The sequence below is a fragment of the Podarcis filfolensis genome (assembly GCF_964270895.1).
Source record: "Podarcis filfolensis genome assembly, chromosome: 8".
Lineage (NCBI taxonomy): Eukaryota > Metazoa > Chordata > Lepidosauria > Squamata > Lacertidae > Podarcis > Podarcis filfolensis.
The window spans coordinates 62,242,425-62,256,965 of NC_139611.1; the positions used below are offsets into that span (position 1 = coordinate 62,242,425).

General features: G+C 46.0%; 1 protein-coding gene and 1 long non-coding RNA gene across 3 annotated transcripts in view; both read right to left on the bottom strand.

Moving 5' to 3' along the window:
- The window catches only part of LOC310767995, a 135,422-nt gene that overhangs the window by 88,988 nt on the left and 31,893 nt on the right, over positions 1 to 14,541 (bottom strand). The window lies entirely within an intron of this gene.
- On the bottom strand, positions 393 to 14,393 carry HMGCL (3-hydroxy-3-methylglutaryl-CoA lyase). Of its 2 annotated transcripts, none has more exons than XM_083626655.1 (9): positions 14,250 to 14,393; positions 11,392 to 11,475; positions 9,296 to 9,403; positions 8,636 to 8,731; positions 7,047 to 7,195; positions 6,461 to 6,524; positions 5,316 to 5,504; positions 4,296 to 4,421; positions 393 to 3,279 (listed from the first exon to the last, which is right to left on the bottom strand). In XM_083626655.1, exons 1-9 carry the CDS (start codon positions 14,283 to 14,285, stop codon positions 3,178 to 3,180), a joined length of 954 nt encoding a protein of 317 aa, XP_083482781.1. In that variant the 5' UTR covers positions 14,286 to 14,393; the 3' UTR covers positions 393 to 3,177. The 2 variants fall into 2 exon arrangements, with proteins under 2 accessions (XP_083482781.1, XP_083482780.1); XM_083626654.1 differs by lacking the exon at positions 14,250 to 14,393 and adding an exon at positions 12,535 to 12,683.

The following is a 14,541-nucleotide window of genomic DNA, read 5'->3' on the forward strand; positions in this document are numbered from 1 at the left end:
TGTGTTCATTTGTGCTTCTCAGCTTGTTGTTAAAGGCGCAGGGGAGCCAACCTTGAAAACATTTTTTAAAACTGTTCCTCATAAGACTTGGTTTCCAGACTCTTGATAATCTCTGCATGTTCCAGCTTGTCAATATCCTCCTTAAATTGTGGCGCCTAGAACTGGACACAGTATTCCAGGTGGGGTCTGACCAAGGCAGAACAGAGTGGCACTATTACGTTCCTTGAGCTGGACAACTTCTGTTGATGCAGCCTTGAATTACATTAGGTGTTTTTTGCTGCTGCATCACACTCTTGGCTCATGTTAAGCTTGTGCTCCTCATTAAGATCCTGATACGCCCTCCATTCCACTCCCCTTGCCCATCCACAGCAATTCCAAAAAAGAACAACAGATTTTATAACTAATACTTTATTTAAAACATTTCTATACCACCTCCCACATCAAGTCTCACGGTGGTGTACAACAATATTAAAATACATTTATCAAAACATTAAAATGTGGGAAGGAAACACAACTGAAAATCTAGGGTAGTTTTATTCTGAGACCAAACGGCACCAGAATCCTGACGGCACAATGTGGTTTTAAGATGTGCAAAGTAATGAGGTTTAGGCATACTGTATTTTCCACTCTCAGAAGGCAGGTGGTTTAATAGTATGGGTGCCACCACTGAAAAGACTCTCCCTCCAATGGCTGCAAACTGTAGCTCCATAGGCTGCAGCCCAACAGGAAGAGCCTCAGGTATCCTGGTACCAAGTTGCTTAGGGCAATAGAAGTCATTACCAAAATCCTTAAAAGCCTGGCCCAGCAGCCTGTTTGCAGTCAGTGCAACTCCTTGGATTAGTGTAACATGCACACGTTGCCCCAGCCTGCAGCCTAGCAGCTGCATTTCATACCAGCTGCAGCTTCCAGAACAGCTCCACACAGTGTGTGTTATAACAGTCCAGTCTTGAGGTTACCAATATAGGGGTCACAGTGGCCAAGCCAACCCTGTCCAGGACCAGGCACAACTTGCTTATTTACCTAATAATTCCCTTCCCTTTACCTTCTATATAGAAAACCAGAACAACCCCTTTCCATATATTCTATTTCAGCCCTCCCCCCTGGGGCCAACCGAGTGCCCTCCAGATGTGCTGGACTTCAACTCCCATCAGCCCTAGCCAGCATGGGTATCAACACATGTGCCTGGCATATTGAACACCACATGTACCTCTAACTCAAGCATGGCCAAACTTGGCCCTTGAGCTGCTTTGGGACTACAATTCCCATCATCCCTGACCACTGGTCCTGCTAGCTAGGGATGATGGGAGCTGTATTCCCAAAACAGCTGGAGGGCCAAGTTTGGCCATGCCTGCTCTAAGGCATGGGCTGTTTGGGGAGTCTCAGAACTGAAGGGCCACAGGTTTGCTACCTCTGCTCTAACCAGTTCTGAAGGATTTCCCCAGCAACAAGAAGCTAACAATCATTTGGCACCAATTCCTCCAGCACAGGTCTGTTAGAATTGCCAGAAAGCTATCAAGCCCTGGAGCCTTTGCTGTTCCTCATCTTCAGAAAGACTTAAGAGCCTAACAAAGAAAGGGAAAGTGAACTATAAGCAGTGAAGGAACCGGGAAGCAAAAGGGTGAGCGCCACATGGACATTAGGATGACACAGAATCATAGAATTGTAGAGTTGGGATCCTGAGGATCACCTAGTCCAACCCCCTGCAATGCAGGAATGTGCAGCTGTCCCATATGGGGCTCAAACCTGCAACCTTGGCATTATCAGCTGTGTCATCCATGGGTCAGGGGCTGGAACAGCACAAGGATCAATCAGCTGCAGAGGCCCAAATCTAGGGGCAGGCACACCATCACTCAGTGGCACACAATCCATGCTACACCTCTTCCCCCAAGACTGGAAGCCATCATCCCATACTGGCACAAGAAGGAATGAAGGCCTGCACACCGTTCTCCAAGAGCGAGTAGGAAACTGAGCATGCCCCACATTTCCTAAGGAAGATCATGTGGGGAGGCTGAACTGCCATGGACACGGGCAGCAGGGGGAGCTTGTGATGGGCTTGTCCTACAAGAGGGAGTCTTCGGGGGACAGGAGTTGGGGATCAGACCAGAATCCCACCCTCTGAGGCCCAACAAGAAGATTTCAGCAAAGGTTTCAGAGAGGCTACTTGCTTTTATATATAGAAAGTAGCATATGGGCAGGGTATAAATAAAAAATTATTTATTATTTATTTAATTGGTTAATTGTTTTTTGCAAGCTGGGCAACCTTGGGATAGGTGTGGTGAACAGAAGGCAAAAAGCTATTGCCTGTTTTGGGTTGCCCACTTATATCCCCACGAGAAAGGCATCCTTGTGGCGAGGGGGAGGGTACTCCACAGCGCACTGTTGACGCAACCATGATGTCACATAGGAGACTCTGAATGAGAGAAGAGGAAAAGATAAATTATGGCCCAAGCAAATGAGGGTTCCAAAAATACAAATAGGGATAGAGGTATATAGGAACTCAGGATGCTCCCATGAAGATGAATGTTTTAAAAAGCTCCAATTGATGCTGGAAGATTCAAGACAGGAAAAAGGAAGTTGTTCTTCACAAACTGCAGTGTTTAAACTAGGGCATTTGCTCCCAAAATATGTAGTGACGGCCCCCAACTTGGATGGCTTTAAAAGGCAAATTCATGGTAGATAAGGCTATGAACCACTATGGCTAGGTTCTCCCTCCCCTGTCAGAAGCAGGATTCCTCCGAATATCATTTGGAGTGACCCTCAGGTGAGGAGGGCCCCACTGCACTCTGGTACTGCTTGTGAGCTTCCCATAGGACTCTTGGTTAGCCACTGTGAGAACAAAATGCTGGACTATGATAGGCCTTTGGCCCAACCCAGCAGGGCTCTTTTTATGACCCCTTGCAACAAATCTGTTCCTTGGAGGCAAGTTGTGACCAGTGGAAAGGACTCAGGTTCTTTGCGAAGCCCAAGATATCCAACCAAGTGCAAATACAGTGCTTTAGACTACTTTTTTTTAATGTCTCTTTTCAGGGTAAAATTTGGCTGACTCATCTTCCTGCCGTCGAGTCCGGAGAGTGCTTAAATAAAGTTAGGAGAGGAGACCAAGTGCAAACATGGCAGATTCCAGAGTGTCGCTTGTAGCTTTGCTTCCAACAAGTCCCATAACAGCGCTGCTCTGCTTCACAGTTTGCAGGAGGCCTGTGCCACTTTCGAATTGGTCCTCCTGTTCAGCGCCTTGCAAATAAAGGTTCCTGCGTCCAGAAGTTTCGTGAGGTCCACACCCTTCATAGGGAAGAAGAGACACAGCTGCTTACTTGTACATACAAAGCTGCATTAAATGACGTCAGATCATTTGTCCATCTAGTCTAGTACTGCCTGCTCTTTAGACTGTCAGCTGCTGTCCAAAGATTCTGACACTGGTCTTTCCAGCCCAGTAAACTGAGGTCCCCCCACTTTCTTTCTTTTTTTAAAAAAAAGGGGAGATGCAGAGAATTGAACCTAAGACCATCTACATCCAAAAACATGTGCTCTTCCTCAGAGGTCACAACCACACCATGAATTTAAAGTACTCCTATACCATGTTAACAACCATGGCTTCTGTCAAAGTATCCAGGGAAATGTAGTTTGTTAGCAGAGCTCATTAGGAGACCCCTATTTCCCCCACCATGAGAAGAGAAGACTCCCTGGAAAAGACCCTGATGCTGGGAAAGATGGAGGGCACAAGGAGAAGGGGACGACAGAGGACGAGATGGTTGGACAGTGTTCTCGAAGCTACAAACATGAGTCGGACCAAACTGTGGGAGGCAGTGGAAGACAGGAGTGCCTGGCGTGCTCTGGTCCAGGGGGTCACGAAGAGTCGGACACGACTAAACGACTAAACAAGGAATTTCCCCCACAAAGCTACACCTGACAACTATGCACACCCCTAACAAAATTCAGTTCCCAGGATTTGTTGGAGGTGGGGATAGACTTAAAAGTGGCATAGGAGTGCTTTAAATGGATGGTATGAAGGTGACCAAAGATACATCTCTTACTCAGAAGAAAATAATTTTGAGGCAAGTCATGCAGTGACCTCATGCAGTGGAAAACTTCAGACAACCTGTTTCCAACACATATACAACGTTACGCACAGTGGCAGATAAAGCTCGGCTGGATGCTCTAGTTAGGAGAGACATCAAGTACAATAGCAGCTGATCAGCCAACGAGGGCCACAGGCACCCATCTCTATCAAAGCAAAACCTGGTACTAACTCCCAAAGCCAAGACAAGTGTGTCCCCCTCCTATGACCAAGTACTTACAGTGTGGATGCCAAGACCGTTGAGCATGTACACCATGTCTTCTGTGGCCACATTCCCAGATGCTCCTTGGGCATAGGGGCAGCCGCCAAGGCCAGCGACTGAGGAATCGACCACATTCACGCCCATCTGCAAACAGAAGCAGAGCCCTTCTAAGGAAAGGTCCAGTCTGGTCCGTCCAGTGAAATAGCAACTTATGGGCTGATTAACTAGACCAGGGATGCGGTGGCCCTCTTGATGTGGGTGGTTCCTAGCTCTCCTCAGTCCCAGCCAGCATGGCCAATGGCCAGGGATGAGGCGAGCTGTGAGTCAACAACTGGGAAAGCCACAGGTTTCCCATCGCTGAATTATAAATCCAGGTAAGGGGTTCTGCCTCCCTTTTCTTTTGCAAAAACAAAATAAAATAAAAATAGGTCGCCTCCCTTTCTTCCAGGGTATCAGAAATTCTTGTATGATTAGGGGAAGGTGGATGTATGCTGGAAAGGCTCCTAAGAGCATTCCTTCTGCGTGGATCCTGTTTTATATGTAGTCCGAATGCCTTTTGTGGGGCCAAAACATGCCCCAGGGACCCTTTTATCCATTCCAGGTCACTGAGCTCTTTGGAGAGTGTTAGTGGTCCCCCATGGCTCAGATGCACAGCTTATATGTGCCAGGAGCTGTGCATTCAGAGGACCCAATTTTATAGAACTTCCTTCCAGCTGAGGTCAGACAGGTCCCCTCTTTGTTACTACTTACTACTGAAGACTGTTTTGTATTCCAGCAGGCATTTTAACAGAATTCTAATCTTTTGTTTGTTTCAATTGATTTTTATCTGCACTGTACTGAGTTTCTTGTACATGGCTTACAGGCAATTCCAATTAAGTGATACATAAACTGTCAAAATAAAAATAAAATCTCTATCCCAGGCAAGATTGGCCAATGACCAGGGCTTGTTCATGGCTAGCATGTGGATTGGATCGGTTGATCTGCGCCTCCCATTTTAGTGAATTATGTCTTGAGCTATGAAACCAGCGAGGAAGTCACCTGAAGCGCCACCAGCGTGTTGGCGAGTGCCTGCCCGTAAGTGTCATGGCAGTGAACAGCCAGGGCTCCAAGAGGCACCTCCTTCATGACAGCAGAGAGCATGTCCTTCATGTTGCCGGGGGTCCCAACGCCAATGGTATCACCAAGGGAAATTTCGTAGCACCCCATGGCATACATTTTCTTTGAAACCTGCAGCAGAGAACAGAACATTTACAGAATTTCCAACACACGAAGCTGCCTGACACCAACTCAGACCACCGGCCCATCTAGCTCAGTGTTGTTTAGAGCAGTTTCCCAAACTTTAGGTCTCCAGCTGTTTTTGGACTACAACTCCCATCATCCCTGACCATGGGTCCTACTAGATAGGGATGATGGGAGTTGTAGTCCAAAAACAGCTGGAGACCCATGTTTGGGAAACCCTGGTTTAGAGTGAGTGGCAGTGGCTCTACGGGATCTCAGACAGGGTTGTCCCCAGACCTACTTGGAGAGGGTAGGGACCGAATCTGTGACTTTCTGCGCAGCAAAGCATGTGCTCTACTACTGCGCTTCCCATGCAGACCTACCATTTAAAGTTTGAGCTACACAATGTAAAGAGCACAGGGACAATGCAAAAAGCGAGAGCCCCTGGCTGAGTTCCATCTTCCCTTTGCATAACATATACTTCCATTCACCCCATGTCCTATTACAGTGTGCGTTTTCCTGCTCTTCACATTGTTGGCTGCTGGTGGTGAGGATAAAATACATGCAGCTGCCTTTTACTAAGTCAACCCATTCTTTCACCTGGCCCAGTACTGGGCTCTTCCCATCCCTGCACTGCTGTCAGAACACAGTGCAAGGTGAATGGGGTGTGTGTGTGTGCCTATATCACATATATACACACACCAACTTAATACAGGGCTGCCATTTGGGATGGCAGCCCTATGCTCTTTGCAAAGTGCAATTCCTTCTCGAAAAAGGCGCCTTTTGCTTTTTTCACCTTGCACTGAGAACTGAAACGACGGCAGCTGCAACACACAGTGCTGATGTGTGACTGAGGTTACCAAGAATATCAAAGATAGAAGGCCACCACCGCCCACAAATGCCTTTCAGTATTGATGCTGGGTGCACAATGGATGCCACAACATCCAACTGCAACATATACTCACTTCTGCTACTTTAGCAGGAGAAATCTTGCCTTCATATGGGCAGCCAAGGACACAGGAGACATACCTGCATGCAGAGGGGAAAGAACAGGCATTATTATACCCAATACATGCAGGAGTTTCAAATGCCTTTTACACAACCAGAACGGCAGCCTCAGACCACCGGCCTCACACGTGACCTATAAATCATTTGCAGAATAAGAATAGCTCCTAGGGATTTACGGCCAAGCCTGTGGAATGAAAACCTCACCACAGCCTGTTATGTACACCAGAATCTTCACTCCATCACATAAAATGTGAAGAGCTCCCTTGCTCACCTACTGGGGAGCGGCAGCTGTTTCCTCACGTAAATGGAAGACAGCAACCGATGGCCACACCCCCAATTATGGCTTATCAGGACCGCATTATGGAAAGCTCCTTCAGGCCATCTCAGAGACGATCCAGTATTTTGGTTCTGAATCCCCTCCCCTCTCCCAAGCTTCACCAGCCCATTTGTAAATGTAACAATAATAAATAAATAAATCACGGTAGATTAGCAGGTAGAGAGGAACGTTCAACACCTCAGTTAGCACGTAGCCCTAAAGCTTACCCCCGGACCGGGATACTGGTTTCTTTAGCTGCACTCAGGACGTCACTGAATCTGTCCAGACTCTCCTCAATGGAACAGTTGATGTTCTTCTTTGTGAAAAGTTCTGATGCTGCCCCGAAGATTGACACCTCCTTAGCTCCTGCTGCCACCTGCCGATACAGGGAATATGCCCTATATATCACTCCCTCTGATAAGTGAACTCAGGGGCTGGTGAGTGACAACAATTTAATTTTCAAACTCAGGTGGTGACTGCAAGCTATCTTGATTTTCTGCTTATCTTCTAACACAGGGGTCGCCAACCTTTTTGGTTCAGGGGCACTTTTCGAATGTTGAGAAGCGCTTTGGGGGGCCAGTCACAAAATGGCTAGGGGTGGTGTGGCATAACTCAAAATTAGTTACGGTACTTTTCCGTGTATAAGACTGTGTTTATTTCTTTAAAAATCATGCTAAAAAGTGGGGGTTGTCTTATACATGGGTAGTGCATAGGGTAGACGTTTGATTGGTTGCTGCCACGGCTGTCAGTCGCTATTGTGCGTGTTATTGGTTGCTGCGTCAATGGGCGGTATTGATTGGCTGATATCCTGGCAGTTGGGTGGGTGATTGGCAGCTTCTGCTGGCGATGGGATAGAAGGGAGGCTGATTTTGCATTGTGTGTGGGTGAGCGAATTTCGGCTCAACCCTGGGCAATCCTCTGCAAAAAAAGCTCAACAACTCTGAGCCATCTACCTCCTTTTTCTAAAATTTGAGGGGTAGTCTTATACACGGGGGCGTCTTACAGACGGAAAAGTATGGTACCTCCCCAACAACCTTATGCTAACCATGGGAAGTCAGCTACGTCTGGCTGCTCCTGGTTGTGGAGATCACATAATATTGATTCTACACGTATAAACGATGTTGCTGTGTAATAACAGAAGGCATTTTGCAGCACCAGGTGGCAACATCATATTCACTCTCATTTCACAGAAATTGATTAGGAGGTACCTGAACATTTTGCCCCAAAACTTTCTTCCTATGTGGAATAGAGACTGGGTTGTTGTTGTTGTTTTAAAAAAGCTTAGAGTCTGGGACACCTGCCTTGGACAGCAGTGAAAGCCTTTGCAAGGTGCAGAGTAGGGAACCTCTATTTTAGTGGGGTTGATCTGATCTATTATATGTATTATCGGCACAAGCATTTTAGGTTGTGTTTATTCTTCTTTTCACTCGTTTTTAAAGTTCCTATTTGTAAGTCACCCTGAGTTCACCATTCTGGAAAAAATTGACTAATCAATACAATCAACAAATAAATAATGTACAAAAATCGTACCAAAATGGGTCTAGTTGACCCGATTCAAGGCTACATTCAGCTAATTAAGATTCCTGTGATGCTGGAGAGGCTTTTCCCAGCATGGCCTACAGGTTTTTACATATGCAAGCACCTTCATTGAGTTCAATTGGGGGGGGGGGAGAGATGTGCCTCCTCTATTTAAATAAATGAGTTGCCTGTCCAGGTGCACCATACCTGGAACAGGATATGAAATGAGAGTCATAGTTGTGTATTTCTCACTACTAAAGCCATGACCTCAGAGCTTCTGCACTGCCATCTTCCTTACCGCTGCTTGGAAGCCTTTGAGGTTGGGAGTCAAAACCGGGTAGCTGATCCCAGGAACCTTCCGAATCCCTTGCATGACTTCAGTATGATCAGCCATCTAAGTTGCAAAACGAAGGAAGTAAAAGACAGGATTTTAATTTTCCACTGTAAAAGAGGGGAGCACCTTAAAGCTTCCAAACCATCGCAGATCAAAATGAGAAAAAGAAATAGGATTGTTAGGCGGCAAATGAAAAGTATTTTTAAACTGTTGACAGACTTTTCTCAATGAAAAGCAGACTCCTCTTGCAAGCTCCGCTTCCATTATTAGCTGGTTTTTAAAGAGGGACTCTAGCTTTCTGAACAACGTTTTACAATAACAGGCGGCTTTGAGAACAATGCTCAGTAATCTATGAAGATCAGAAACTTTTTATAATAGAAACAACCCCCTCTGCATGCTGCTGTGTTAAATTGCTGCATAGCCACATTACACTTAGCAGCCCTGGGGTGGGGGTGGGGAGTCCTGAGAGTCAGAGAGTGGCTCCCAGCTACCCAGACCTGCACTAAACTATAGTTTGGAATTACCTATATGCAAATGCAGCCTATGAAAGAAACCAAGTTGAGACAGTAATTTATCTAAGCCACCCAGCAAGGTTACGGGAGAAGCAGGATCACCCATACTGACCTGAGGAATCCATTTGGGAGACACAAAACTGGTAGCTTCTATGACCGAAAGACCCGTTTCTGACAACATGTTGATTAAGTCAATTTTCACATGGGTGGGGACGATGTTCTACAAAAAGAGAGAAACACATTTCCCACTTATAGCAATTCCACAATCCCTTCCAGAAAGTCTAACCAAAACCTTCCCTGAAGTAGAACAAAAGTGGCTTTGAAGGGTTGGGGAAGGCCACTGAGGTGGAGGATCACAAACTGGAAGGCAAGAAGGATGCCTCTTATTGGAGACAAGGGAGTGGAAATGGCTGGGATCCTGATACAATGATCTTCTTATTTTTTACAGATAGATGAATTACCAGAACCTTTCTTCATTTCTTTAATTTTTAAACTGCATCTGACCTTGAGCTTTTGAGAATGGAGAAGACTAAAAATCTCCTATTATATTAAACAATAAATACGTAAGAACCGGCTACACTGAACTCAGTGGAGCTGACATTGTTAGTCAATTTTGCATCACTGTGAGTATTGCGCACCACACAGCCTGCCAGAGGGACAAAGATTTCCTGTTTTGCAACGTGGTAACGCTGGACAGACTTTGCAATGGGTAAACATTCACGTCAAGCCTTAAACAAACTCCCTGGCTCTGACTTTGTGTATTGGGAGATATTTTTCCCTCTCTCTCCACAGTTACCGTAGGTCAGAACTTGTACTGTTTTACCTAGTTGGCTACCTGCAATGATTAAATAGCTTTAGAAGAGGATCGGAGAAATTCAGAGAGGAGAAGTGGTCTATCAATGGCTGCTAGTCAAGATGCCAATAGGCAACCTTCCAGTTTAGAAGCATTATGCCTCTGAATACCAGTTTCTGTGAAGCAAAAGCAGCAGGAGAGGCCCATTACTCTCCCGTGGGCTTCTCAGGGGCACTGTGTTGGCCACTTGGGAATCTGGGTGTGGGGCTAGACAGACCACTGGCCTGATGGGGACGTATTCTTGGTATTCCAACAGGATTTTTCATTACGCCTTTATGAAGTCAGTATCTCCATGGGGTGCAGGTAAGACTGCTAAAATCCCCCAATGGAACTTCCAAGGTATGGTTCACAGGCATAAACAAAACCATACACATCCTACAAGCTGCAAAGGCTCCCACTGAAGCCAAAGGCAGACAGGACAATTCTGACTCCAGGCCGGGCTCTTGCAGCTTCTCCTCCTAGTACAGAAATCCTTCGATATTTCTGAATTGTGCCATTTCAAGGCAAGAGCTGGTAAAATGTAGTGGCTAAGGAGCTAAGCTTGCTATGACCCAGGAAGTGCCCAGTTCAAATCTTGCCTCTGCTATGGAAGTAGCCTTCGGCAAACTATTCTCTGAGCCTCAATCTCCCATTTGCAATATGGGTACAACACCACTGACCTACCTTACATGTTTGCTGTTTGAACAAAGATAAGGTATGCAAAAGCATTTTGAGCAAAGAAAGAGGGACATAAATACTAAATGTTATTATCAGCATCACTCATTAGGGTGCCAATCTCCTGATCACAATGCCGCCTTAAATCCTTAAAAACTGAAACTATCAAGGTCTGTGTAATGCGGAGTGCTTTTCAACCCAGAGTGTGCAAACATTATACATACTACTGTGCATGCTCATATGAATCTGATGAAATGCAACAAAGATCACAAAATGTTAGATTAGAGCATGTTATGAAATGTTATCTCTCCAGGTGCTCCTTATGATGGTCCATGGCATCTTTGCATCATCTGTGCAGTAGGATGTACCCAGACTGATTTAATTTATATAAGCTGCTGTATTGAAATGAACAAATGAGAAATTGAGCAGCAGAGACTGCAGTTTGCCTAGGCCTAAGTCTCTGAGGTGAGTCTAATGTGACCCACCAGCCTGGACTGATGCATTTCTAGTGATCAATATACAGGAATTGCCAGGAACAGACAAAGTAGGATGAAAGGGTGAGGATGGAATTTTTGAGCTGTGACCCATGTTCTAGTTGGCAGCAAAATAAAAATAGCGCAGATGTTGAAAGAGCAGGTTCATGAGAACAAATTATTGTAGATTTCAGGAACAAGACAAATAGCTTATCAGGAGTCATTTACCTTTTCATTTTGCAAGCCATCTCTTGGACCGACCTCAACTATTTTCACATATTTGGGAAGCGTACCAGCTGCTGTTGAGCTGAGCTGTAGAGGGAAAAGAATGATAAATTTATTTATTTACAACTGGGATGAACAATACATTTTCACAATGTTCTTATCAGTCAACATGCCTAATGAATAATTAATGAAAAGAGATATGAAGTCCATCTTGGTACAGTACATAGCTAAACTAAAGGATGTAGCGATGGTCCCCGATTTGGATGGCTTTAAATGGGGTTCAGGACAAATTCATAGAGGTTAAAACCAATTCACGGAGGGCAAAACCCAAAATATAGAGTAGATTCAACTAAGCTTGACATCTGCCCTTCTAGCATTTTTGGAAGGGTGGGCAGAATGTAGACAATGATCTACAGTACTGGTAGATCTCTGACAGATTTACAGTAGATCAGCAAGGACTCTCAATTGTTTCAGAACAGCAACAACAAAATGTCACCCCTTACATCCTGGAGAGGGGCGGGAATCCTAATATCCTGAAATGAAGAAAGCTTAAACTGGAATGGATTTGTGCGTGGAAGGCCTATAAGCCCACCTCCAAATGATTCTTCATGCCTCACAGCACTTTATTCATGTATTTCCCCAGAGACCCCTGGGTAAGTGCACCATTTAAAAAAACCCTATATTCCTGTACATACATACATCCGTAAAACATGTTCTTATTCACTGATTCACAAGTTAGTAAAAACCTTTGGGAATGGTCTTTGTTTTTCTGGAGAATTTGTAAACCTCTACCATTCTCCGGCAAAGGTGCAACTGTTGCTCTCCCCAGTCTCAATCTGAGCCCCTTTGCAAGTGTTTACCTTGCACACTGGGCTGCAGCTGGTGGAGCTCGGGAAGTTGCAGCGCAACAACTAACCTGAAACGTGCCCTCCGCACAGGCCCTGCAAGCAGCCTGTCGGGGGCCTATTTAGAAAACATCTGGAGGTGGCCCCTGCCGTTCGCAGGCCACCCCATAGCAGGTGCCAGGGCAGCTTAGGGACACCTCTCCCCACGGAGAGCCGCCACAACAGCAGCGCCCGAAGCAGCAGCAGCAGCAACGTCCCACTTCCCAGCCTGGACCCGCCCCAGCTCTGCTCTCCCGCTCACCGGCCGCAGCGAAGCCACCAGCCGCGGGAGCGCCCGCTTGGCCGCCACCATGTCGCCGCTTCTCCAGCGAGAGTCCGCGACTAGAAGCAGGTCACGTGACGGCGGGAGGGCTTTGTTCCTCCACGTGACCCCCTTCCCTCGATGCGCGTGCGGCGGAGTGGGCGGCGCTGGCGCGTTCGCCTTGCTAGGAATGCGGGCAGGGCTTCACCTGGTGAATCTCTGCCTGTCCGCTTGGGGGAAAAGTGGCCGAGGATGGGAGACCCCGCCACGGGAGTGGGGCAGTTTGTTTTATGCTCTTTGCGCCTGAGCATGTGCAGAGTGCCTCCCTCGCCCCTGGCTAAGTAGCAGTAGCAGCTGGGAGTGCAGCCGCCGCGCAGCTGGGAGTGCGGCTTCCAGAACCAGAGCTTGAGAGGACAGCGTAAGTGCTTTGATGAATTAGGCGAAATGCCCATCGTGGCAGACATCCTCTTGGCCAGGCATAGGCAAACTCCGGCCCTCCGGATGTTTGGGACTACAATTCCCATGATCCCTAGCTAACAGGACCAGTGGTCAGGGATGGGAATTGTAGTTGCGAACATCTGGAGGGCCGGAGTTTGCCTCTTGGCATTAGTAGCTGCTGCCCTGGGAGGCTTTCAAGAAGGGAATAGGCGCTTCCTGTATTTTCTGACCGGCTACAACTGTTAGAGCTCTGTGCCGGATTTACCTATAAGCTAAACAAGCTATAGCTTAGGGCTCCACTCTCTTGGGGGCCCCCAAAAAACTAAAAGGAAAAAAACCGATGTACATTTCCAAAGTATAAGTTAAAAAACAAATAAAATAGAACCTATAGCAACAGTGTTTTGTTTTGTATAGGCTCCTATTATGTGCAAATGGCTTTAGATACCTATTAGGTCCATAAATTACCATATAGCATATATTCAACACAAAAAACAGTGACAATTTGTTGTTGACAAAGGACAGCTGGACATATAAAGGGCCCCATTACCTTCAGTAGCTTAGGGCTTCATCAAACCTAAAACCAGCTCTCTGCATGTATAAAATGTCACCAGACTCATACAAGTGTAACAAGGATTGTTTTTGACAAAGGTAAGCACGACACACAAGCAACATGGACAAGATACTGCGCCATAAAAGAATTCCTCATCAGTTTCACCTTTTTGCATATTTGAGGTATGCTTGAACCTCAACATCCGAAGCAAATCCCTCACCTTCAAAGCTCTTCCTGATCAAGCCTGATTTCCTGTTATCTCTCTGCCCCATAACTTTTCCACCTCTTAGCATTGGTCACATGGCTACTATGAAGTTTCCTGCTAACAATCTGAGCTTATGCACAATAGGGATGGCAGCCCTACATGGCTTTTGACGACTCTCAACTGCTGCTGCTTGTACCTGAAAATCCTTTCCAAATACTTGATGCCACCTTTCTGCCCTGCTTTGTGTTCTTCACAACTTACTAAGAGGCTGAAGAAAGCAATGTAATGACACATAATCAATTACAACTCATTTTGCTTGCTACACTTATCAACCTAACATATTTATAGTGGCCTTAAAAAAACAACAACCCCAATCTATACTGCATGGTACTATGCATCCTTATTCAGGGTAACCCAAATTCTCAAGTGTGCATGGAAGATACACGAGATAACCATGATTTTTTCTAATAGCTGAAACAACTCATAACACATACTATTTGCACCCATTTTTGAAAAGTATACCTGTCCCATCAGGCTTCCTCTTCGTAAAGGTCCCATTTTGCACTCTGGTGTCTCCTGCTCACACAGGGGTTTGACTTAGCTTGGCCTGCACGGGTGACTTGCAGCACTGCCCTATGCGCATTTATACCACTAAAGTAACAGAAGCCTGTGGCTCTGAGATAAGAGCTATTTGTTTTGGCTCTAAAACTGCCAATTTTGTTTACTTGAGATATTCCCTTCACCCAAGGATCTATGGAATGAAGCAAAAAGGTGTGTTACTATTCTCCTCCCTCCCACCAAAGTTCACAATGGT